Source organism: Topomyia yanbarensis, chromosome 2 (assembly GCF_030247195.1).
Source record: "Topomyia yanbarensis strain Yona2022 chromosome 2, ASM3024719v1, whole genome shotgun sequence".
NCBI classification, from domain to species: Eukaryota; Metazoa; Arthropoda; class Insecta; order Diptera; family Culicidae; genus Topomyia; species Topomyia yanbarensis.
Genome location: NC_080671.1, coordinates 373,577,969 through 373,604,884, shown reverse-complemented (window position 1 = coordinate 373,604,884; position 26,916 = coordinate 373,577,969). Strand labels below are relative to the sequence as shown.

General features: G+C 38.5%; 2 protein-coding genes across 3 annotated transcripts in view; one reads left to right on the top strand and one right to left on the bottom strand.

The window, feature by feature from the left end:
- LOC131684576 (putative fatty acyl-CoA reductase CG5065) overlaps positions 1–25,183 on the top strand; it is a 30,601-nt gene extending 5,418 nt beyond the window's left edge. For both annotated transcript variants that reach the window (XM_058967579.1, XM_058967578.1), the window contains exons 2-5: positions 11,642–12,319; positions 23,818–24,363; positions 24,424–24,681; positions 24,830–25,183. In XM_058967579.1, coding sequence (XP_058823562.1) covers positions 11,703–12,319; positions 23,818–24,363; positions 24,424–24,681; positions 24,830–25,004 — 1,596 coding nt within the window. In that variant the 5' untranslated portion in view covers positions 11,642–11,702 and the 3' untranslated portion in view covers positions 25,005–25,183. The remainder of the gene's footprint in view (positions 1–11,641; positions 12,320–23,817; positions 24,364–24,423; positions 24,682–24,829) is intronic.
- Positions 25,184–25,591: 408 nt separating this feature from the next.
- LOC131684577 (heme oxygenase 1) lies at positions 25,592–26,688 on the bottom strand. The gene is made up of 2 exons (XM_058967580.1): positions 26,483–26,688; positions 25,592–26,415 (listed from the first exon to the last, which is right to left on the bottom strand). Exons 1-2 carry the CDS (start codon positions 26,580–26,582, stop codon positions 25,799–25,801), a joined length of 717 nt encoding a protein of 238 aa, XP_058823563.1. The 5' UTR covers positions 26,583–26,688; the 3' UTR covers positions 25,592–25,798.
- Positions 26,689–26,916: the final 228 nt, after the last annotated feature.

The following is a 26,916-nucleotide window of genomic DNA, read 5'->3' as shown; positions in this document are numbered from 1 at the left end:
ACTCGCGTTGGTTCACCTCCATTTTCATTGAATCGAAAAACACGACTTCGAGTTTGACCGCATGTAAACAATACACATCAATGAGAAAGTGTGCAAAATTTGGTAGATTTTTACCCAATGGTAAAAAAGTTATGCCCTGTTGAATGCGCCGCAATAATTTCGTGTTCGCTCTTTAGGACAAGTTATTAAATTTTTAACGAAGTAACGTCTCAGTCAGGTTGGTATGAGGTTTAATAGCGTATGGTAGTTATCAGTAGTCAATTTCCATAAACTTGACTGCATGAGCATGAGCATGATGACCGCACAATTCGGAGTTTCTACTCCGTGATTGACCAGAACAAGCGAAATTGCACAGAGAATCATCGAATGGGGCCTGAGCGTTGCTATCGTTGAACAATCTATTGAGAAAGGCAAAAATGGGAGATGATGCTCAAACCTACGGTTTGAAATGCGTAGGATGATAATAAGAAAACAAGGCAAAAATAGGCTCATTACCATACCCCCCAGATCTACATAGTTGACGAATCGTAGCTTTTTTGCCTCATTGTAGTCAGTCGGTCGAATTTGTCATTTTGAATATTTGTCCTTCATTTTGAATCAGTCATTTTGAATTTTTCAAATCTGAGAAGGGATTGGTAATTAGCGACCCAGAAAACCCTCAGAACTACATTTAAATTCATGTTCTCTTTTTGAGAAGAGGCCCACTTCTTCCTACAATTAAAAAAAAACACAAAAGAAACACTGAACATAAAAAATATTTTTTTTAAATCTATAAAGTTGTGTTTTTTGAACCGCTTTGGATTAAAACAAATATCGCGGGAATTTCCATTTTTAACAGTTGTACTACCAAAAATCAAAACCTGGCCCATTTCTGTGTGCTTTACTTCTTACAATAGAGTAGTTAAATTTAATTCATAATGAGCAACAGTCTATACAAATTTTATTCGCAAAAAGGGCACGACCTTTTGAGAGCAAACAATAAGTGGTTTAATTTAGTAGTAACATGTTTACACTTAACCAGCTTGATCATCAACCTTTAGCAGAGAACGCGATCGTGAGAAAGCCGGGCTTATTTTAATCTGCGCTTTTCCGCATTGCCTTGAATAAATGATAATTTTTTCGTTTGTACCATTGACGCTTTGTGTACTGATAGTACGTAGTGTTAATATAGCTATAGCCTTACACTTAAGGGGAGGGTAAGGTTAATCCGCTAAAAAGACTTCTTTTTAATTGTTATGGCGATACAGAGAGTGCTAGTAAATTCATCCAATTTCCATATACTAATGCCATAATTGAACAATAGGTTATCAAAATTGCCTTGCAAAATACTGGACGAGCGACAGTGAATCTTCGGAGGCGCCTCGTCGAAAACCTTTTTTGCGGTGTACATCATAACTCGTAGCGTAGTTGGTAAATCGATTGCCTTGTACGCAGCTCACCTGGGTTCGATTCCCAACCCCACACATACGGTTAGAGATTTTTTCAAAAAGAGATTTCTCTAGCTCGAAGAGGCGAAAGACCCTACGGTTAAAACCTCTATAATAAAAATAAAAATTGAAAAACTTTACATTATTCCCCAGTTAATGATATAAGCTTTTATTTTTCTCGAATCAAAGATATCATTAAGGAGAAAGATACCAGCTTCGATATTTTCCATGCATTCCATATCTCTTTATCATCCACCATTACTGAAAACCTACTAATGGACTATTTCAATACGATTTGAGCAAATATTCGCTACTTTGGTCATCTACGCTGCAGTGAGCAAAAACCCAACTAGTAAAAACTCAAAACTGTCTCCGATTTTTCGCAGAAGTTGGGTTTCTTTCTTCTTATTGCGATGTTTGATTTTATGTAGTTTTTATAAGATTCACCACATTGAAACATAGAGGGTAGCAGTGCAAAACACAATAACGTAAAAGACAAAGACACCAATAAAAGGTACGAGTGAAGCTTAAAAAGGTAACCTATCGGGCAAAATCAGAATCCAGCTGTGGATTCCAATTGTGCTTGATTGGTTGACTTATTTTGGTCTACAATTCTTCACTACTCAGAAGAAGAAAGATAAACTTAAATGCAAAATATTATTAATACTTCTAAATAATACACAATTTATGCGTTACAGTTACGTCGCTGCTAAAAGAAATAAGTGAAGATATAAGATATCAAAATAATAGCTGTCCAGGTTATCTAGAGAGGTTAAGCTAAAACCGATTTAGTTAATGCAAATCTACTTTTATTACGATATGTCTGTAGAGCAGGACGTTCTAACTAATCGAGACGTGAATGCGTGCACTATTATTCCTATTGTGACCCACTTACAGTCCCACCCGCCTTGGCCCTTTAGGTCAATCTTCATGCACCGTAAAACAACATACACTTAGGGTTTTCTTAGTATACGATGCAATTCTAAGCCACTCTCCCATTCATCTCACGATCCGCTGAAAACAACAAGCTTCAGAAGTTGAGTCGCATTGCGAATAAATGTGCACCCCCAACAAACAACAGGCTCAATGCAAGAAAGTGCATCCATCGCACAATTGTTGATGCTGGGGCGGCTATGGGTTGCCATCGTGGTCGACGTATTGGGGTTAAGATTTAATAACACGTAGCCGGCATTGCAACAGTGTTCGATCTGCGTCCACTGCCTCTCGGGGTTTTGATCTTGGCAAGATGGAGGTTATTATTTTCCTGGTGCGACAAAAATGCATAACGCTGGCTAGATCGTTCGCTTTGTATTTATGTTAGGGTAGATGTACCGATTGTTGTTTTGGATCGCACGGGTTGGAATGAACCACACAAAGCGCGTTTTCTTCATGAGCAATTATACATGCAGGCTAAAACAGTTGGGAGACGTTCCCTTCTATTTCACGAAACCGAAGATATTTTTCATGAAAATTCGTTCATAAGCATGAGCATAGGCATGATGACCGTACAATTGGTAATTGTCTTTCCATGATTGACCAGAACAAGCAAAATTGCACATAGAATCAACGAATCTCCATTCATTCCACCTCCCCCCAGTAGCTACCCAAGCAACCAGAAGTTCGGATAATACTTAAAAAGCCTACTATAATACTATTACAACATAAAACGTTTTGCAAAATTACTTAAAACTAGAAGCGTATACAGATCCCTTATACAAACTTTTGGTTGCTTTGGTATCCATCATCAATGTACGCACATTGATGATGGAGCTTTGAAATGACACTAACGGCGCCGGCCACGTCCTTGCAGTCATCGGGGAAGCAAAAAAAAGTAACAAACGTTATTGTGGAGACCGTGTATACCTCTGCATCTACGTTTGCCATGGAAAGGAGTATTTGTTAGTAGGATGGTGTAAAGAGTTACACAAATCTGGATTCACCTTGATAAGTGATACGATATATGCGAGTGGATATGGAAGCTGTCCTTCAATGTCAGCTTCTTTCTCCGAACAGCCTAGATAAACCGTGTAGTGTCGGTAGTGGTTATTTCAACCGGCAAAGAATTACACCCCGGACCACCTGTTCCGGTGATAAAAACCCTCTAAACATGGAGCTCTGGCTGTGGTCCAGGAGGTTGATAACAGTCTATTATCTTTCTCTGGACAAAATCAGCCTATAGCTTAAGCCGTATTTGATTGACAATATCTCTTCTGCTGTCGATATGTTATCTCACCTACCTATCCTCTCGGGGGTGTTGATATATCAGCTCTCTGTTTAAATGAAAACTCTAAATCCCTCCGGGGGTTGGAAGTTTTATTCCTCCTATGGTATCACCTGCAGATCGTTCAGCATTCTTCTGGGGGTGCAGAGAGCCCTGTTTTAATTGTTCTGTGTCGTTATTTTCCTTACTCCTAACCTTACCACTTCCTCAAATCCTTCCCATCAGGAAAACGATGAAAAGACGATTCGTGGCAAGGCACAAATCTCCGATCAACATGGGAAAAGTGCCATTTGAATCAGACGCTACTGTTTCCTGATTCCTGCTCTGGGCAGCCAGCTTCCGAGAATTTATGATAACTTTATCGCCTGTTGAAGTAACTTTGAAATGCTCGGTTTGTAAATAAAAGCAACTTCAGCTCCGGACAGCCTACAGTCGGGAGTGTGTTTAATTGGACGGCTGGTGAACGATGTTTTTTTGTTTTGATTAACCTTAGGATCATTCGCCTCTTATCGTGTTAAAGAAATCTCTTTTGGGAAAAATCTCTAACCCTGTGTGCGGAGTTGGGAATCGAACCCAAGGGAGCTACGTACAAGGCAACAGATTTACGCTGTCGCTGTCGAATATACAACCGATGACATGTGCGCGGTTTGTTACGCTATTTAATAGAACAAGATTGGACACAACAAGGACGAATAGAAACGAATTTGTCACCTGATGCGTCAATAATCAAGCTATAACTTTTTATACTCATGAAGATTTTTTTTTCATAAAACGTTTATTTGACACGGCATTCGCAAAAGCTTTTTACGCCGGGGTTTTTTTACATAACATGTTACAAAAGTTCTTAAGACTATCACGTTATAATAAAAATTCACTTTCTAATGCTAACACTGAGGATAATCATCATTTTGAATATTTTTATTTATACTCTATTTTCTTGAATTTCATTTTAAACCTATTGATAGTTTTTTCTGTAACCTTTGTTTATTTTTTTCTTTATTTATATCGTTTTATCTAACTTAACTCACTGCGAAGAAATCTAAATTGTTTGTGGGTAGCAAGGGAAGAAAACTAGAAACGTTGTGGGGATAATTATATTTGAATATTTATTGTTTTCAGGAAATGATAAATATGGCCCATGTATGTAAGATCTCGTAAGGCGAGGATATCACGAACAGGAACATAGGGTGCTTTTCTTCTAGCTCGTAAGGAGTCTATTAATTGGGATCTGGCTTCACGATATTCAGTGCAAGACCAAACAACATGTTCAATGTCTTCGTAACCCTCTCCGCAAGCACATTGATTATCTTCTGCGATCCCAATACGGCGGAGATGCGCATTCAACGTATAATGGTTGGACATGAGTCTAGACATCACACGAATAAAGTTTCGACTTACATCGACCTTCGTTGATACTTTGATACGTTGGGATAATTGAATGCAACCACCGTCCCAGATCTCCATTGTCCCATGATGTTTGCCAACTAGTAAGCGTCCTCTGACGAGAAGCGCTATAAAATTCATTGAAGGCAATAGGTTTTTCATAGATGTCACCGTCCAATGCCCCTATTTTGGCCAAATTATCCGCTCTCTCATTACCCGGTATAGAGCAATGAGCGGGAATCCACACTAAGGTAATTTGATAAGATTTATTTGTTAATTTAGTTAAGTATTCTCGTATCTTCTTCAAAAAGAACGGATCGTGATTATCAAGCTTTAAAGAGCGTAGTGCCCTAATTGTGCTGAGGCTATCTGTGAGGATGAAATAATGGCTCGGAAGTAAAGTATCAATGTTTTCCAGACTATAGTGAACTGCTGCTAGTTCGGCTGTGTAAACAGAGGCAGGTTCTGCAAGCTTGAAAGAGATCGAGGTGTTATTGTTGAAAATACCGAAGCCAGTAGCCTCATTGATTCGTGAGTGTAGAACATTTTATGGCAGTCAATGTGTTGGTATTTACTTATGAATATTTTAGGGATCTCCAGAGAGTGCAGGTGATCTGGGATTCCACGAATTTACTCTTGCATGGACGTGTCGAAAAATAAAGTGGAATCAGGAGTATCTAGTATATTAATACATGTCAGAACATAACTAGAAGGCGTTATTTCTTGTGACATGTGATTGAAGTACACTGTCATGAATCTGGTTTGGGATTGAAGTTCGACAAGTCTTTCGAAATTTTCAATTACCAATGGATTCATAATCTCACATCGTATAAGTAAACGAGAGGAGAGATCCCAGAATCGATCTTTTAAGGGAAGAACTCCCGCTAGTACTTCAAGACTCATCGTATGTGTCGATTGCATGGAACCTAAGGCGATTCGTAAACAACGATACTGTATTCGTTCCAATTTAATAATGTGAGTGTTTGCAGCTGAACGGAAACAGAAGCACCCATATTCCATTACTGAAAGTATCGTTGTTTGATACAATCTTATCACGTCACTTGGATGAGCACCCCACCAAGATCCGGTTATTGTTCGGAGAAAATTTATCCTTTGTTGGCACTTCTTTATCATATACCTAATGTGGCCTCCCCATGTACCTTTAGAATCGAACCAAATTCCGAGATATTTAAAGGTCATGACTTGGGCTATCGTTCTACCAACCAACTGAAGCTGAAGCTGAGCTGGATCACGCTTCCTTGAAAAATCAACCAACTCTGTTTTCTCCGTAGAGAAATCGATGCCTAACTTCAAAGCCCAACTTGATAAATTATCCAAACTATCTTGCAGTGGTTGTTGTAAATTTATGGCTTTTGGTCCTGTAACAGAAACCACGCCATCATCTGCAAGTTGCCTTAGAGTGCACGGGCTGACAATACAATTATCAATGTCATTTACGTAAAAATTGTAGAGAAGGGGGCTTAAACAAGAACCTTGTGGGAGCCCCATGTAACTTATTCTGAATGTTGCCAAATCGCCATATGAAAAATGCATGTGCTTTTCTGACAATAAGTTGTATAAATAATTATTTAATATTGGTGAAAGACCACATTGATGTAGTTTCTCTGAGAGAACATCAATGGAAACAGAGTCGAATGCTCCTTTTATGTCTAAGAACACAGACGCCATTTGTTCTTTGTTTGCGTAAGCTAGTTGGATTTCTGACGAAAGTAGCGCCAGACAATCATTCGTTCCCTTTCCCCTCCGAAAACCAAACTGGGTATCTGATAGCAAGCCTCAACCCAATTGTCGAGACGTCGTAGGATAATTTTTTCCAACAATTTCCTGATGCAGAATAGCATTGCAATCGGTCGATACGAGTTATGGTCGGAGGTTGGTTTTCCCGGTTTTGGAATGGCGATAACTCTTACTTGTCTCCAGTCGTGCGGGACAATGTTCTGCTCAAGAAGCTTATTGAATAAATTCAACAAGCGTCTTTTTGCTAGGTCAGGCAGATTCTTCACCAAGTTGAATTTAATTCTGTCTGGACCCGGAGCATTATTGTTGCATGAGAGGAGTGCAATTGAAAATTCCATCATTGTCAAAGGCGAATCTATGGAATCTTTACTTGTGGGAGCATCGCGAATGATTTTCTGCGCAGGAGCAGAATCTGGACAAACTTTCTTGGCAAAATTAAATATCCAGCGATTCGAAAAATCTTCGCTTTCATTAGTTACGTTTCGATTCCTCATTTTTCTGGCTGTGTTCCAAAGAGTACTCATTGATGTTTCTCTTGACAAGCCGTCAACGAAGCGTCTCCAATAACTAGACTTTATGGCATGACGGAGACTGTCAAATTTGTTTTGCAAAATCGAATAATTTAACCTTCTGACTTATAACCATCGGATCGATCTGAAACACATCTCGGAAAATGAAAAGCGAAATGAATAACTCCAAGCAGTGGTGTAGTCAAGAGGACGCCACCCCCCCCCCCCCCCCCCTCACAAAAAAATCAATTGGATTGTAGTTAAAAATGTATTAATGCAGACTGGTTTAATTCAATATTACAATGATAATTATAAAGCACATTGATAACCTATTGTTTGAAACATTATGGGGACCTTTGAAAAATTGTGGGAATGCGATCGTGATCTGTAACTGATCTGTTGGTTTTGATCTCACAGTTGTCTAATAACATCAATATGAAATACTTGCCTAAAACATTCCAATAGAAACTCATTCCAGAGTTCTGAAATCAATCATAATCATAACCATAATTTCCTATCATATTGAGATCAGTTTTGAAGGGGTGTATTGTAATATGGATATGGATTAGGGTCTTTTTTTAATAGGAAGCGAAACTTGAATTGCTTTAATGTCTATGAAACTTGGAACTGCTCACAGAAAAACATTTGCTGAAATTTTTTTATTTTGGGAATGCGTCGAGTTGAGACGACAACGTTATAGAATTAATACCGAGAAAATCACCTTCCAAAAATAGGGGAATATATGAAAAATTGCGTTTTTTATTCCGCCAATTTCGCAGGTTTAGTATCTTCGATGAATTTTACAAACGTTAAACAGCACATCATTTGATCAAATAATTTTGGCGTTATATCCTCCAAGACTTAATGTCTTCAGCAAAATTTTGGGGAGTGCTATTACAAACCACTTTGTTGAAGACATGAAGGCTCCATGTGGTCAAGGTATTAACATATTTTAGGCTATTTCTATTTAATTTTAAATTAAATTATTATAATTTTACTGTTTATGATTAATCTCTTCTATTGTTTATAAACGATAAAATTTACATTTTATGCAAAACTTGAGTTTGTGAAGCTCACAATAGAAAGTTATTTTATAAAAAAACAAGATTAAGGAACACTTCGTAAATATCATTTTATAACTCGATATACTCCATACGTAGTATCCATGCCTATAATAAAGTTGTTTTAAATGAAAGTCTCAACAAATTCGCTAAAGACAAGAAATCTGTTACAATTTTTTTGAAAAACTGATTCTCCATAATTTTAAAACTTCAAAGATGGCGGTTTCGTAATTATGCCATTTGAACAGTAAGTTAGATTTTCACCAAATCCCCACCAAACCGACTTTCTGACTATGCCGCTGACTCCAAGTAAGTAGTGACAAAGTCGTTTTACACTCGTCCATAAGAAACTTCTTCGAATACTGCCTATCTATTATAATACATTGAAGACCAGATTTTATCAGCTCCCAATTTTACCAGCCTCATATGAAAATATGTTTGATGGGCTCTAGCAGACAAACAAGGCTAAATTTGAGTAAATCCTTTATTGACCATGTATTCCTTATCTTAAAGATGCAAATATGCGAAATTAAAAAAAATCATTTTTTAAGGGAAGAATATTTTAACAGCTTCAGTTTATTATGAAGAAAAAAAATGTCGCGATTTAGTCAATCTCCATTTTTCAGTATTTTACACCATTTTCTGAGGATATTTTCTTTCCATTGCATCGAACTACACCAATTTTAGGTAGCTTTCAAGGGGTTATTTTTTCTGCTTCTTCCAAATTTCAGCTAACTTATTGCCATTCGTGCGATAGTGTATTTCAAAAAGGTATCCTAAGTTAATTGGTATACTTAAGGGTTTTTATGTTGCAGGTAGAGAAAATTCATAAATTTTCAGCTTTTTTCACAATATAACAAAAGCTTAAACTTCTTAAACAACTGTTCCTTATAAGATTATGTAAATTATAAAGAATTTGAAAATTTTTAATAGAAGTGACGGAAAGTTACCGAAAAGTTTCGTGAAAAAGAAAATTCCAGTAATAATAATGACTTTTCCTAACGGTTTTCGAGAGTTTTTTGTTTGTTCTTTGGCATTAGGATTAGGGATAAAAATTCAGACCAACGATACTACTGGGTTTTCATTTTTAGAAAAAGTCGATATCGAAGTAAAGTTTGAACTATGCACGCATGCACTTCAGAGGTAGCGAGATATCAAGAGCTGAAATTTCAGTGCACACACAATGCATTGATTGAAGAATTTATAGATGTTATTAACGGATCATTAGTAATAATTCGTTTGCATTTCTATTTTATGGGCCATTTTTCGGCTTTTCCATTAAATTGGTTTAACCTTTGAGATTTCTTGCACTGATAATGCTAAAATGAGCGATTCTCTGAGTCCTGCCACAATCCCATGTAGTATGTGTTATCAAAAACATCGTGAAGAGTCAAGTTCTAAATGCTCTCAATCGATATAATACCCGAAAAAAGCGATAAGAGTTATAAGAAATGTATCATCACACTGTTAGGTGGATTAAAAGCGTTTTTAAATAACTTTTTATTATGCGCTTCACAAACTCAAACTAGGGATAAAATGTACATTTTGTTGTTTATCGTAAACAGTAACATCATATTAACTTATTTTAAAGGTTTTCTATCACAAATAGCCTAGAATATTTCGATACCCTGAACACATGGAGCATTCATGGCTTCAACAAATTGGTTTATAAAAGCACACTCGAAAACTATGCTGACGATATAAGTCTCGAACTAAATTTGTTTGAAGAGTAAATTCTCCATAAATACTTCTTGGTGGATATAACCCCATAATTATTTTATCAGATTATGTGCTGTTTTACGCTGTAAAATTCTTCGAAGATAATAAACCTATGAAATTGGCGGTTTCGAATTGATATGATCTAGTCCTTAAATTACTGTTTTCGAACATTTATTATACACACCAGTTACAGTTCAGGGTCCCATTCCCACAATGATCCAAAACTACTATGTTCTCAGTGTACTAATCAGGCTATTATTATTGTAGTGTTAAATTAAATCACTTAGTATCAATAATTTCGTCAATCCAATAAATTGTGGTTTTGGAGGGGGAGGTTCAACCGCCAACTCCACCCTCCCCCACCACTTGCGAAGGCAGCTGGTTGAGGATTCTTATTTCGCTTCTCATTTTCCGAGATATGTTACAGATCTATCCAATGGTTATAAGTTGGAAAATTAGCTAAATAGTTAGTAGTAACTAAACAAATAACAGACTATCTACTTTTTTGAAGTAACAATATATTTGACATTTTCAATTTGAAAGGGTTTTACTTCACAAAACTTTACATTAACTATCCCACTGCTCCAAAGATCTTACTGTTTTTGTAGAGCCGCATTCTCATCCATTCCAAAGAAAAGAATGAATGAACAAATGGTCGGTGTTAAGTCAGACCGGACCAAGTCGCAAAACATCAAAAAATGAGTTAATGATAGCACTGGATAAAGAATTTCTTCATCTACACGCCACTTTTATCAGATTTGAAATATGAAACAATAAACAAGAATTATGGTAAAAATTATTTTCCAATTATAATGTCAAGGATGCTGCGATTCAAACTTTAAACGCGTTTTTCTCGAAATCAATGCACTGTCACTTAGTCCGGTCTGACCTAACACCGACCAAATATGACGTCAAATGAATTAAATCCTTGTGTTTGAGTGTTGAGTGAAAGTCAAACTTCTAATGCTAACGTCTGAGCCAACGTATTCAACAAAGAAAGCATGTGAAATTGGAATTATCCAACTACATATATACATAGTACACTTGAAACGAACAGAACGAATAACATAACAACTACCCTACACTCAATTTCATCCAACGTTGCCTGCGAAACAACAAATTGCTGTTCAACGATGATGCACTTTTCAGTCTGGTGGATTAAGGGGAGACCAGAAAATATCAGTAGAGGGTTCCGAGACAGGTCAATAAATTTGCATACCTTACTATGACCCAGAAATATCTGAGAAAGAAGAAACGTTGTTGCAAAAAAAATCATTTCGAAATTCTCTCTGCAATCAAGCAACTGAACGCGCAAGATGAGCACGTAATTGGGCTTGACGCAAATGGCACTGAGAAGTAAAATAAGCTATTACTGATAATTGTAAGTAACTAAAGTACCTAGATAATGCTAAAATAATCAGGTACTCAAAAACCGGAAAATCGACAAATCTAGATTATATTTCATGGCCATGCGAACATTTTGCGCGACATCGAATTATATGTTTGTGCAACGTTGTAGCCAATCTCGCTCATTACGACATTTTTCTCTTTATATCTTTGCAGGCCTCGTCCTTGCGAGGTGACCTAATTCGGGACCGGACTCTTATCGATGCAGTAAACGAAAATGGAGTCCATCGTGGCCCCGCCCCATCAACATCATCGGAGCGTGCCGGAGACGTACGCCGGACGGACATTGTTCATAACCGGTGCAACAGGTTTCATGGGTAAAGTCCTTGTGGAAAAGTTGCTCCGTGATTGTGGCGATCTTAAGTGTATCTACGTGTTAATCCGCACGAAGAAGGGCGTTGATGCAGTGCAGCGACGGGATGACTACCTCAAGCACATGATATTTGACCGTGTTCGCCAAACGAACCGCGATCAGCTGGACAAAATCAAGCTCATACGGGGTGATATTTTGGGCGAAGGGTTGAACATAAGCGACACCGATCGGACGGAACTGATCGAGCTGGTCGATGTTGTGTTCCATTGTGCGGCGAATGTGCGCTTTGACCAGGAGCTGAAGCATGCGGTAAATTTCAACACAAAAGGTGCAATGAGGGTGCTGAAGATGGCGGAACAAATGAAACGACTGAAGGCTTTTGTGCACGTGTCCACTGCCTACTGCCAGTGTAATGAAGAAGTCGTGGAAGAGCGAGGATATTCGGCCCCACACAACCCACTGGGTATCTCCAAGCTGACAGAGCTGGTAAGCAGCGATGTCCTGCAGATGGTTACACCAAAGTAAGTCGATCGGAAGATCACGGGCCCACAACACAAAGACGGACAGCAACACCCAACCCATACCAAACCATCGTAAACCATATCGGCTGATTCGCCTCGACAATTAGTCTGCATGTTTTGATAATGGCATTCCGCTATACACGCATGGCAAGTGCAATGCCCCCCGCTATTTAATATTCAATGAGATCGCAAAAAAGACGTGTAAAATTATTGCTTCTCGCGACAAAATGTTGTATAAATTTGACTCATAGTATCAAACAGCATTGAAAGATTAGAGGCCAAACGTAACCAAAAATAGGTTCATAACCAAGGTTCTGCCTGTTAGCAGGTTTTATCAGCGTGACATAGAATTTGCAGGCGGATATGATTAGATGACGTAAACTTATTCTGCGCACTTACACGCTAGTTACGCCCATTGCATTGTCCAGACTTCAAGTGTGGCATTGTTACAATGTTGTGAGAATTTCACTCGTAGGAATGTTATTCCCGTGCTGAATATACGAAGATACTCTTGAATAAGTTTCAGTATATATTTGTGCAAATAGCACAAATACACGAATATTTTTATTTAATTTGGATCACATTATATATTTATTTATTGAATATCTTGCAACCTAAGAATTCTTGTTTCATGTTACAGTTCAGATTTCATGTTACAGTTTAAATTGCATTTAAAAAATAAAATATTGCGAATCTTCTAAATCCACGTAGTGACTGAAAAGCAATGCGCTACCAGGTCATGCGTCAAATTATGCGCCCATTTGATTTGCATCAGTGCGAGTGTAAAAACGTTTTGAGGTTTGTTTTTGTCTCTTGAGTACTCGACGAAATGTTAAATTATCTAGAGATAGACAATACTTTAGAAGAAAAATAATAGAAAATCTATATTCCAAAGTGAACCTAAAAGCATCGTATGTATGTTATACCTTCTATTTGGTGTTTTTAACCGTTGTTTTATACAGTGGTTTCGGTAAAGTGGTTCTAGAAACTAATCGTTCTCAACACGTTGCATTCAAAATCACTAAGCATGTGTTGATGCCCCGCCAGCATGCTCCAGGTTTCTTGACAGTAGGGGACAACCGGTCTAATGAGCGATTTGTTGAAGATTAACTTCATCCGGTGTCGTACATTCATCGATTGAAGGGTTTGTCGAAGCCCAAAGTTACAACGTTCACCTGCTAGAATACGTTTCTAAATTTCTCCGCTGGTGTCATTATTGACGGTCATTAGTGAGCTCAAATACACGAGCTCACTCAGTTAACGAAATGGCAACTAGGCGGGTTAAAACATGCCGACGAGCGGTAGGCTATTGAAACATTGTTCTAGGTAACCCGCTGTAACTCGCCATCAATTCCTTCTAATAGTGTGGGTATCAACCAACTCAATATCATCGCCATCGCTTCAACCGTCAGTCGGGTGTACGGTCCCACCATCGTCTCAAGATTGTGTGCCACAATATTGACGTTACCGGCGAAGCTAAAAAGCTGAGCAGACTTCCGGAAAACCGTGTCAATCCTAGCTCTTATTGTCACACCTTACCGTAGCCCTTTCCGAGTTTCAAAAGGACTCGAAAGCATTTTTAATACTCATCACATATCATTCGATCTATTTTCCCTGGTCCGAATATCCGTATTTGGGCATTATATGCTAGTTTTCTCAACGAACTCGTTGCTAACGGTGATTGGCGGCGACAAGGAGTTTGGGAGAACACCTTCAGCAATATGATTGCTCGATAACTATTTGCAGCAATCCCGCTTAACACCTTTTTTTAAAGATGGGACATACTACTTCCTCCATCCCATTTTTCGGTAAATCTGTTTCTCCCTGATCTTCAAAACCACCCAGAGGAGTGCTCTACACAACGCCTCTCTTGCGTGTTTCAGTAGCTCACATGGCAGTTGATCATTGCAAGCGGCTTTATCAGTCCTCAACCCGCCGATCACCTCATGAATCTTCGGTAGATCTTGCGCTGCGAACCTGTCGTCGGCTGCGCATGTCCCCAGACTGATTCTTGCGATACTCTCGTCGTCAACTGCTATTTCGATGTTCGTCATAATACACTCATCGATCAGTTGACACTCGGTCGTGAGAAGGTCTCCATTAGTATCTTTTCATATGTCAGCCTGTGGCACATAGCCTTTGCTTGAGCGATTTACCTACTCGTAGAATTTGTACAGATGCTCCATCGCCTCAGTATCCCAATCTTCCTGTAGGCGATTTCGAATCTATGTTCACACTGTGGAAGGTGCGCACATTTGTGATGTTGGAGAAAAATTTTCCGTTCATTAGAAAGTGGTCGATTTGGTTCTCAGTTTGTTAATCAGGTGATCTCAGGGGTGGGGTTCATGTCGCTGATGAGGAGCTTCACATTCTGCCACGGGCTCCATATGCGCGTAAAATGCATCTTTCTCGTTCTCGGGTCACGCTTCGTGAGGGCCGTGCACGTTAACGATGCTGTAGTTGTATAAATGGCCTTTGATCTACACACATCCTTTCTCTGATCGTCTGGTACTTAATAACGCGATGGCGCATCTTGCCCAGCACTACAAAGCTGATTCCCAAATTGTTTGTTGTGCCGTCGCTCTAGTAGAATGTAACCGCGCGATGCCCGCTTTTTCACACATTCTGTCCTATCAAGCAAAGTTCCTACAATGCTACGTCTTTGAAGTTCCGAGTTTTCAGCTCATTTTGTAGGTTTCGTTCGAACCCAGGGAAGCAAAAAGACTTACAGTTAGATGTGCCAAGTTTCCAATCGTAGTCCTTTTTTCGTTACGTGGGCTTTGATCGATTATTCCTATCCACCTTATCCTCCTGATTCTTCGTAACGTGGTGTTTTCCGGCAGCTTGTTGGGTTTGACACAACCTCCTGTCTCCTCGGACAGCCGCACGGGGTTTCTTTGCCACCTCACGTATTCAGTTCTGTCTACTGCATAAGACGGTAGTACCCAGTCGATGCCGGGCTACAGATTAAATGTCTTCAATAGAAGCACAGGAAATCATGAGATAGGAGCTTGTTAACACTGGGAAATATTCACCATTTGATGACCAACCTTCGAAGTTGATGGTTTCGTAATTTTGTGATGTTGACCGTAAGATATATTCCATTTTAAAACTCTATGAAGATATGAAAGGTATTCTTTATTTTTTGCCTTTCTCATATAGAAAGGTTATGCAATCGCTCTAAAAATCGTCAACCTAATCCTGGCCCGGAGGGCCGAATGTCCTATTCCATTCGACTCAGTTCGTCGAGATCGGAAAATATATGTGTGTGTGTGTGTATGTATATATGTGGAAAAAAATATCACCTCTGTTTCTCATATATGGCTGAACCGATTTGCACAAACTTAGTCTCAAATGAAAAGTACAACCGTCCCTTCGGCTGCTATTGTTTTTTTTGTTGATTGGACTTCTGGTTCCGGAGTTACGGGTTGAAGAGTGCGACCACACAGCAAATTCCCATATAAACTGAAATGGAAAATTTTTAAAGGGAGGAGTAAGGGAAAATTTCAAAATCGAATTTGTATTTTGGATGCCAAATAACTTTAAAATGCATAAAACGTTGAGATTTGATGTATGCTCGAAAATTTTTTTTGACTAAGATTGACTTTTTTGACTTTAGCACCTTTCTCATACAGAAAGGTTAAGCAATCGCTCTAAAAATCGTCAACCTATTCCCATTTTTTTTTAACTTGTATAGACTTAGGTAGGAGTATGCAGTAAGAGGTTGCTACTTTAAAATTATAACTAGTTTAAAATTTCTTAACTGATCTTCCTCCTTGATTCGCCGCTGGTTTCAAGCGATGTTTCAGTGTCGACACATAGTATCTCAAAATCGTGGCTGTCGATCCATTGTATGTACTATGTGCAAATCATATTGAATATGTAATATACATTTCCACCATTGTATTGAACATAATGAGCCATGGAATCGTAGATTGGACAAATGAGAAAGGCACAATAGCACCACTAGGTGAATTTAAACAGGTTTTTTTTCTTATTTTTAGAACGGAAGGGTAACCGCTGAACTGTTTTTGTTTCTGAACTTTCAATATTTTATCAAATTTACATTATATTGAAACATTTTCGAAAAATCAACGATTTTCGTCAAACAACTCGCCCCTCCCCTAATTTCTGGCTACGCCACTGACACAAACTAAAGCTTTCAAATACCAAAACAGTTGTATTTCTTCTTTCACCTTCATGTGTAATTTGCATAATGATATTTTGAAACAAAATTAAAATGGATTGAGAAGGGGATACACTGCATAGCACAGTGGCTCGATACAGATGAAATTAAGGGGTTACACTACCGTAGAATTTTCAAAAAATCGATTTTCTATTTATTAGTCTAAAATGTGCTTTAGGATGTTTTTAAATGATTTCCTAAAACATGGAAGACGTAAACTATACATAAACGTTCAAATTCTCAATTCTCCCGCAACGTCTCTTATGTATATCCCGTGTGTACTGAAAACTTTAACAGCGGTTTTTTCGAAACCACTTTTTTTAGCTGGCCGGAAATGTAACTCGAACAAATGATTTTTGGTCGCTTTGAAATTTACACAGCATATTCAAAATTAATTTCTCTAGTGACGTACGTAGGATTTTATTTTTTTATTGCTTAAATTTTGGTAAATAACATTTTTGTGTCGATTTTTATGACATTTTCGGCGTTTTTTTACTCAAAAGTACGCCATTTCGCGTAAAATCAAAGTATTGAAAAAATCGTACGTACGACGCTTGCTATTGATATAAGGAATCAGGAAAATTTTAGTTTTTGGCTCTAGGTAAAAAATTACGGGAGATAGATTTCCGGCCGTGGACCCCTTTAAAAAAACGCTTATGGGGGAAAATGCTACACAGCCACCATCATGTGATAAAATTGCTCGAAAATATTATTTTGTGTAATTCAATACTTATGTCGTAGATCCCATTTAACAAGATCTCGATTAACCTCTTTATTGCGTCTAGAAAAATTCTCGAAGAATGGCTATTTTGTCGTGCTCTACAGTGGTGTAACACCTTAAGAACCAAAGGGTGTTTTTTAACGTTTTTGCCTTTCTCAATAGAAAGGTATAGCAGTTGCTCTGAAAATCGACTTTATAACCGAGGCTCAGAGATCCGAGTGTCATATACCATTTGAGTCAGTTCGTCGAGTACGGCAAAGCTCTGTGGGTATGTATGCGTGTGTATGTGTGTGGCTGTGTGTCTGTGAGTGTATGTGAAATGTCTTTCACTTTTCTCAGAGATTGCTAAAGCGATTTTGACGAACTTAGTCTCAAATGAAAGGTACAGCGTTCTGATAGTTATTGAGTTTCTAATGGATCCGACTTCTGTTTCCGGAATTGCAGGGTGATGAGTACGATCACACAGCAAATTCCGATTTTAACTAATTCTGCGATGAATGTTAAAAAGGTGAAAATTTTTCCAAAATGTGACCACAACTGCTTGGATAGGTAGTAAGGTCACTAACAGCTATTCAAAGTCTCTTTAGCTACATTGACCGCACCATCATCGGTTCCGGAAGCCCAAGCGGGAGAATCCAAATTTAGAATACTGACCGAACTTAGTCTCAAATTAAAGGTGTTACGTCCCCGGAAACTAATATTAAATTTCATCCCGATCCGACTTGCCGTTCTGGTGTAACGGGTTGTGGAGTGCAGTCACATAGAAAATTCCGATTCAAACCGATTCAAAATGGTAAAAAATTCTGCTAAAATGGGTGCCAAATAACTTAAAATTGCAGTTCTAGTTTCCTGGCGGCCAACCGAAGTCTCGTTGACTACATTGACCACCATAGACAGTTCTGAAAGTGTCGGAGAAAAGTGGCCATCTTCAAAATTAACAAACTCACATCAGTTTCCCGGAGATGGTTGGACCGATTTTTACAAACTTAGTCCCAAATGGAAGGTATATTATCCCCATAGATGTCTTTAAAATTTCATACGGATCGCTTATATGGTTCCAGAAATATATAGATTAAAACCCTTAAACTGTCCGGTCACATGAAATTCTTATATTAGCCGGAACTCAATTTCAAAGAGGGGATCCCATGAAATTTTAGAAATCTAATTCGTATTTTTTATGCCATACATCTTTAAAATGCATGAGATTTTATGTTATCTCGAAAAAAAACTTTTTGGAATTTGGCCGATTTCGTTCCTCTTTTCGATTTTATATTACCGTGGCTGTATCGAAAAATGTTCGTAAACAATCTTTGGTGTTTAGACCATTTGGTCGGTATTAAGTCAGACCGAACTAAGCGACATTATATTGATTTGAAGAAAAACGAGTTTAAAGTTTGAATCACAGCCAGAGCCGTAGCGTGGTCTTCTAGCACCCTTTGCGAAGTCTCATTTTTGCGCTCCTCTGGTGTTTACATTAGCTTTCTTTTGCATGCCGACTTTCGAACCATAATTTAGTAGTGTTTTTTTTTTCAATGGAGAATGCAATTTACGCACTAACCCAGTAGGTACACGTGCTAATTAGTAGATGCCAAGCTACCACACGGGGTGTACTGGAGTGTCGGGCTCTCATGGTGACACCATGACTAGGTAATACCGACTAAACTCCATTGGGCACCGCCATTGTTCCCCCCAGGGACTACCTCTCGGTATTACTTCTGGGGGGATGGCTGTACTTGATGTACTCACTCACCCTCGCTCACGCGTTCATACATCCTGTATGAGGCTTACTTGGGTGCTCTCTCTGTCGCACCTTGATTCACAGAAAACAGACTTGGTATCATCATCGGAAGAGGATTTCCACGGCTTTGAGCTAGAAGAAAAGTTTACATCACCCGGGTCAGCTGCACCAAGCCGGCAGCGAAGATCAACGAAGAAACCGACTAGATTTAACGATTACCACCATTTTCCGGGTTGATCCCCTGTCGAATCTCTCGATTGCTACTAAACCTCGGTTACTACAGAGTATATACATAAAAACCTGTTTAATCCACCTAACGGTGCAATTGTGCCTTTCTCATTTCTTCAAACTATGACCATTACCATTACCATTTCTTCAAACTATGACCATGACCGATTATGTTCAATATAATTGTGGAAATGTCTGTTACATTCTTAACCCTAGAACGTTGCACTTGCGTTTTCCACCCTAGAATGTTGCACTGGGGTATAAATGTACCCCACGCGTTTGATCGCATTTTTCGCAGGTAAAAATGCAAACAAAAGAAATGTATAATACATCACTTTCTTCGTTTTTAAATTTCGAAAACAGCTGGGTAAGTGGAAGTAAGGAATTTATTGAATCAATGATACATAAATTGGTTTGAACAAAATAAAAAGTGAAAAATTAAACGGTAGTGTACAAGACGCGATCGCAGTCACATTGAACATGTAGCATTATTAATGAACACGTTGCACGAAGTTATTTTATCACATCAATACCACGCATGACGTTGCATTTTTTGAAACCACATCGACGATAAATGTTTATATCGTCGCTGTTGTGCTATCTTATGACAAACGCCATTTTGGGCTAAACTGAGTTAGATATGCAACATTACTAATCTGAAAATTCTCTACAAAATGGCGTTTTCAGAATTTTGAAATTTTGCTTGGTTACTGAGTTATAGCGAAAAAAGTGATGAGAAATTGTCAGTTTTTTGCTTTAAATCACTGTATCTTGGGATTCGCTTAAGTAATGTAGAAGTTTTAGATGTTTTTATATGTTAAAATGTCTGAGGAACACAATGGCATAATAATTTTTAAAATAAAAATACGTGTATTGCGAGAAATATGCAGTTTTACTTTTAAATTGGCAATATTTCATGTTTGGCAACACTGTAATTAAAAATTACTATTTTTTCTAGATTGCTTGCTCAATTTCCTTCAAAATACATCCCATCGATTGTTTCTAGGCCGAATAAAGCCGAAGATATTAATAAAAGTTAATAATTGATGCTTTTTTTCTATGGAAAATTTTCCATGCACAATTATGACACGCCATACAAATTTTGACCTACCTACGACACGTGTGAGTGCGACTTTTGTTTACATTTATAGTGAAAATTCGCAACATAGTCAACCGAACCTCATGATATTTGAGAGTTTAATACAGAATAGTTTGAAGCATTAATTGTCTTCTTTGAATTGTTTTTACCATTTATAAGTTTCAAGATATTCAATCTCAAACTTTAAAAATCGTTTTTCTCGAAATGTGCTAAATGGCGCTTGTCATAAGATAGCACAACAGCGACGATATGCTTTATTACATTATTGGATAAACAGTATTTACATTCTTAAAAAGTCGATTTTTACAGTGACTGCATAATAGAGTGGGACATGGTTATATGAAAAAAATAAAATTTGGCTCCGAGTAACTTTTTGGGTCCCATTAAGCTCCCAGAACAACTCTGCAAATTTTTAGTTCGATCGGTGTAACTATATTTTTGCGCCCGCGGTTTAAAGTTTACATGGGATTTCGTATGGGAAAATTGTCATTTGCAAATTAATTCTTCCAAGAGTCGCCCGTTATCTCCTAAAAATAAATGGATGTCTGATTTTTATAGGAAATTTGTCAAGGAAATAAAGACTAGAAGACTGCAAAACGATCTGATGCTTGTGGAAAAAGTTATTAAGCAAAAACCGATTGAAGCCCTGAAGATTGATGAAAATTTAACTTTTCACAGCATCACTGCTTCTGACGGTCCAATTATATACAACATTTTTAACTTTCTCTTATTATGTACAAAAGAAGCCTCAATTTATCCCTCAAAACATTTCGAAGTGGCCAAATAGTATAGATAAACGATTTAGACACATTAAGAGAGGATTAAAACAAAATTGCGTATAATTGGACAACCAACAGCAGTGTGGCTAGAAAAAATGAATATTTTATCAATCGTCAGAGCATCAATCGGTTTCTGCTTAATAACTTTTTTCTCAAGCGTCAAATCGCTTCGTGGTTTTCGAGACTTTGTTTCCTTGTTAAATTTCCTATAAAAGCCACATAACGATTTATTTTTAGGAAGTAATGGGCGACTCCTGGAGAAATTATTTTGTAAAAGTTAATTTTCCCATACAAAATCCCATGTAAACTTTAAACAGTGGGCGCAAAAATATAGTTTCACCGATCGAGCTAAGAATTTGCACAGTTGTTCTAGGACCCAAATGGTACCTAAAAAGTTGCTCGGAGCAGGAATCTAATTTTTGTCCCACCCTACTGCATAACCTTTCTTTATATGAGAAAGGCAAAAAATAAATCCCAAGGGAATCGGATATTGGCTCGAATCGTTTTGTCGAGAGGGCCGGGGGAGTGGAAGGGTATTGGGGAGGGGATCAAGAGTAGGAGAAACATCCAAGCCCATATCATATCTTGCATTTGTGACTAAGATAGTGAAAATTGGTTCAGTCATCACCGAAGAACTGATTCTGGTATATACCCGGAACCGTCGATAGTGGACAATATATTTAAAAAATTCTTGATTAGCCACCAGGGATCTAGGTGTGCTAATAATTTAGAGACTAGGCGAGTTCCCCGGAGGCATAAAGAACCGTCATAGGTGGCCAATGTAGTCAAATCAACTTTGATTGGTCATAAGTGATCTAGACCTGCAAATCCAAACAATGTTGTACCCATTTTAATAATTTAGACATCATGGTGTTACCAGTTTATATGAGAACTTGCTGTGTAACCGCACTCTCCAATCCGTAACTCTGGAACTGAAAGTCGGATGAACTAAAAATTCAATAGCAGGAGGAGGAATATAGGAGCGCTATTCCTTTCATTTCAAACTAAGTTTGTGTAAATTGGTTCAGCCATTTCTGAGAAAATTGTGTAAGTTTAAATGACACACATACACTTCCGGTATGCGGGGTCAATGAAGAGAATGCGAGTGTGAGGGTGGTCCGAGGGGGGTAATGAAGGGGTGAGGTGCAATTGTAAGGGGGAGAGGGGCGAACGATGCAACACCTAGCTGCATATCATACCATCCATTTGAGACATAGTTTGAGAAAATCGGTTCAGTCGTCACCTAAGAATAGATGTGACTTAAATTGTGGAATACGCCCGGATACCAGGATTTCCGGAATTGTCGATAGTGGACAATATATTCAAAGAATGTTTGATTTCCATTCAGTGATCTAGACCTGCGAATGGATGTAATTTGGTGACGATTTCAACAGTTTTTGGCCTCTGAGGTATTACGATTGTAACGGTTTCTATAGGAAATTCCAGTGTAACCTTACCAACCAACCCGAAACTTCGGAACTAAAAGTCAGAGCCGAATGAAATTTAATAGCAGTTAATGGGATTACTGCATTCTAAATTTGAAATCAAGTTTGTAAAAATCGATCAAGAATTGGCTGGGAAATAGGTGTGATACTAGTTTAGGAACATTGCCAGTTCCCCGGGGGCCAATGTGGTCGAAGCTGCTTTGAATGATCATTAGTGATCTAGACCAGCAAATTCAAGGAATGTTGGACCCATTTTAATACGTATTACACCATTTGTACATCAAAGTGATAACAGTTTCTATGGGAATTCGCTGTGTGACCACACTCTTCAATCCGTAACTCCGGAATCGGAAGTAGGATCAACTAAAAATTCAATAGCAGCTTATCGGAGCGTTATACCTTTCATTTGAAATTGAGTTTGTGAAAATCGGTTCGGCCATCTCTGAGAAAATTGTGTGAGTTTAAATGACACACATACACACACATACACACACAGACATTTGCCAATCTCGACGAACTGAATCGAATGGTATATGATACTCGGCCCTCCGGGCCTCGGTTAGAAAGTCGATTTTTACAGTGATTGCATAGCCTTTCTTTATATGAGAAAGGCAAAAAGGTATATTTCCACCCAGTGCTAAATTGTTAAAAAAAAATAATAACACCAAATTAACTCGAATCGAAAAATATGGGTGAGCACGATTGTTTTAACATTACTCGCTTCCGAAAAATGGAAGAAAACACATCGTCGCTCTCGTTTTAAATTTGCTTGTTTGCAAATTGGTGAAATGTGTCCAATTCCTATGAAACGTCTGCAAAACCTTTCTCAGCTACGATGAGTGTATCAAACCTTTCAGTTAAATTTGAATTGATATGATAAATTGGCATCGGTCTAAGGACCAAATGTCATCAATAGACTCACGTGGAGGCATGAGATAGAAAAACCCCGGAACACTACGTTATCTCTTCGTTAAAATAAACCAACATTGGTAGCAAATAAATAAATTGAAATAAATACCCGTAGCGGTTAAAATAAAATATTAACTTGATTGGAATGATGCAGTTATTTTCTTTATATCCTCGGGTGGGTTGATCCCAGCTCGACGTCCGACAACATTGTTCAACACCACATGTAGTATATGACCAACGACAGACGGGCAGGTTTTAACAGATGGTTTTTTCTATCCCAGGTCTGAAAATCTAATAGATGGACATGTTTGACTTTGCTACTGACTCTTCCAGACACTGAATTCGAATTTATTTGGTTACACTAAATTTCATAAAACACCTTTGTTCCTCCAGCTTACTCAGCAATCTACCAAACACGTACGCTTACTCCAAAGCCCTTACCGAAGATCTCGTGTGCAGTTATGGAGACCGGCTACCGATCGCCATTGCTCGACCTACCATCGTAGTAGCGTCGTGGAAGGAACCTACACCGGGATGGATAGAGGGTACCAATGGCCCGACTGGGCTGATGATCGGTGCCGGTCGTGGAGTTATTCGCAGTATGCACTGCAATCCGGATTACGAGACAGACCTAATGCCAGTGGATGTCACCATGAATGCAATCATCGTGCTGGGAGCGGAACGAATTAACAACACAATCGACCGAGATGTTATGTTTTGCAATGTGTCAGGAGCCAATATGAACCCAGTGACTTGGGGCGAAGCATTGGAGACTGGCCGAAAGAAACTGTACGAAAATCCACTATGTTTTGCCTTGTGGTACCCCGATGGTTCAATCAAATCGAACTACTATTATCACATGCTGTGTGTGATTTTATTCCACTACCTGCCTGCGTATATAATCGATTTCTTGATGGTTGTGTTGCGACGGAAGCCTTTGTAAGTACCTATTACTAAGCCGTCTTCAAAACGTTATGAATTTCATATCCTACTTTGCAGTATGGTCAAAGTTCAGAAGAAAATAACCCAGGGACTAGAAATTCTGCAGTACTATACCACCAAGGTTTGGGTTTTCAAAAACGACAATATGCTGGCAATGTACAGTCGTCTCTCGGAACAGGATCGTGAGAAGTTTTATTTCGATATGTCCCACGTGCATTGGCCCACGTATTTTCTGAATTATATCCTAGGTGTGCGGCAGTTCGTGCTAAAAGAACCGCCGGAGACATTGCCAAAAGCCCGTAGACTACTGCGAAAGTAAGTATTGAAATCTATTCAGAATCCATATTCAGATAAAATTTTCCACGAAAAATCTTAAAAAAGGCTTAATTTATATTGTTTGCTTCGTTTTAATTTCGCTGCTAAAACTCCTTACGCATCTAATATTTTTTTCTCGTATTTTCAGATTGTACATTCTGGACAAAGTAACTCAGATAATGTTCTATATGCTGTTGCTTTGGCTAGTGTGGTCCTACTGGAGCCTTGTGCTCGGGTCAATTCAGTTTGTGTTTGATACAGGCATCGAATACGCTCGAAATGTGATGTTCCCGAAAAGAAACGGTGCTGCAGGTCGTGTGTAGATGTTCTAGCAAATTAGTACCCGCAATATCGTTAGTTCTTATTTCATACTCACGCTTCCTGCAACGTTGTATAGTAACGCAAACGAATATTGTATAAAATGCACGGATTTCACCAATTGTAAATTTTTAAATGAAATATACTGCCCATGCATGCAAATCAGTCTGTAAAGAAAGCATTACTCATACACGCTAAATCTATTCAATCCTTGAAACTTTTAACGCATCCCACAAAAATGACATAAAGTCCACCAATTTGTCATGCGAACTTCAACTTGGTGCTGAGTCTACCAGCAATTTATCAATTAGTTCGTTTACCGATTTTGTCATTGCGGCGCACTTTGCGACGGCCGGATACAGCCGAGCGCCCATATACAAGATCTTGGCGCCACTAGAGAAAGGTGAGAGTACCTAGCGCAGCACGGGCTCCGACCGTCCGACGGTTTTGCGTGCCCGAAATGTGCAGCAGAAGTAGCCCAGAAGCAGCGATAGAAGACGCAAAAAATACAACTGCCAAAAACATATTAAAATAATCGTAGTAACGTATTTAAGCTGAAACAATGCACACAAAATTAAAAAAAAAAAAATAATTGCATCTTTAAGGTTTAAATCACAACCCTACAACCACTAACGGAGTTTATTTGGGAATATTAGAACTGAACTTCACTACGTACAAATAGTGATAATGCTCGTACTCATGCCGTTTCTTTGTCGGGCAAGTTCGTTAGGTATTTAAACATGATTTCATCGTTATCCTAATCTATGTATTACGTTTCAAACGTACCTATGACAATGCTTTATCTGAGAACCAATTTGGCAATAAAATAACCGATCACAACTATACCGACGTACATCGCTATTTTACCGTTGGCTCGATTTACGCCGCTGACCGTGCGAATGACGCAGTTATTCAGTTCAAACACCTTTCTACTTTCATCTACCAGCTGCTTTCGCGTGTCTTCATCCAATGTATCTCCGAAATCATCGACGATTTTTCGCATTTTTTGCTTCAACTCGTAAATACTTCCGTCCTCGAACGTGGTGATGGCCGCTCCCGCAGAGCTGGTCGCTTTACTGGCGAAAGGGTTGAACTTCTTTGACATATTTTTTCTTTTCTGAAGAATTTGTCCACCTGAAAGCAATCCCATATAGAGATGATAGACGTACGCCACGAGAAGGTTGGGGTTTTGACGTTCCACTTCCTCTAAATGCTTGATATAATCGAGAACCTCCTTTCGCGGATGGTAATCGACGCGCCAATCGTCGCCCAGATAAGTCCTAAGGTCCTGCTCGAATTGCTGCGTTCGGTGAAATTCTTCCGGTAGAAAGTCGTGTGCAACATGCAGCTCGAGATATTTAAATATTTCGTAAAATATTAGTAGACCCTCTGCCCATACCCGATTGTCATAAAGAGCTACAAAGAATTAATAATTATTGTACTATATTATTACAACACAAAGAGTTTGCTCGAGAAACTTTACCAAACGCCAATTTCGCATTAACCAACGCATCGCTGACACTATGGATGTCTCGCGTCGCCAAACGCATTTCTTTTGAAAATGGCATTTTGCTGGATCCCATTTTACACCACCAAAAATATTTAATACACTACGAATCCTGTTACTTTACTACGCCGCATTCACACCAAAACCGGGTTATTCATTCTCTAAACGAAAACAAAAACAAACCTGTGTACTCTTCCATAAAAGTTCGTATTATTGAGTAAATTGATTCTACCTATACGTACACGGAAAAATTAAACAACCCAAAGAATAAGTTCTATTAACTTACTTTTAAGTTGTGCCCGTTGTGCGTCGCTTTCGCACTTATTACCCGAACAGAAAATAATATCGAAATTGATCGTAGAAACGTTGAATTTACAACAGTTTTATTTGTTAACAACAACTTTTGTTGT

Coding starts and splice junctions, on each gene's coding strand:
- LOC131684577 (XM_058967580.1), bottom strand. CDS start 26,582: ATGGGATCCAGCAAAATGCCATTTTCAAAAGAAATGCGTTTGGCGACG. Junction 26,416..26,482: donor TAATGCGAAATTGGCGTTTG/GTAAAGTTTCTC, acceptor AATTCTTTGTAG/CTCTTTATGACAATCGGGTA.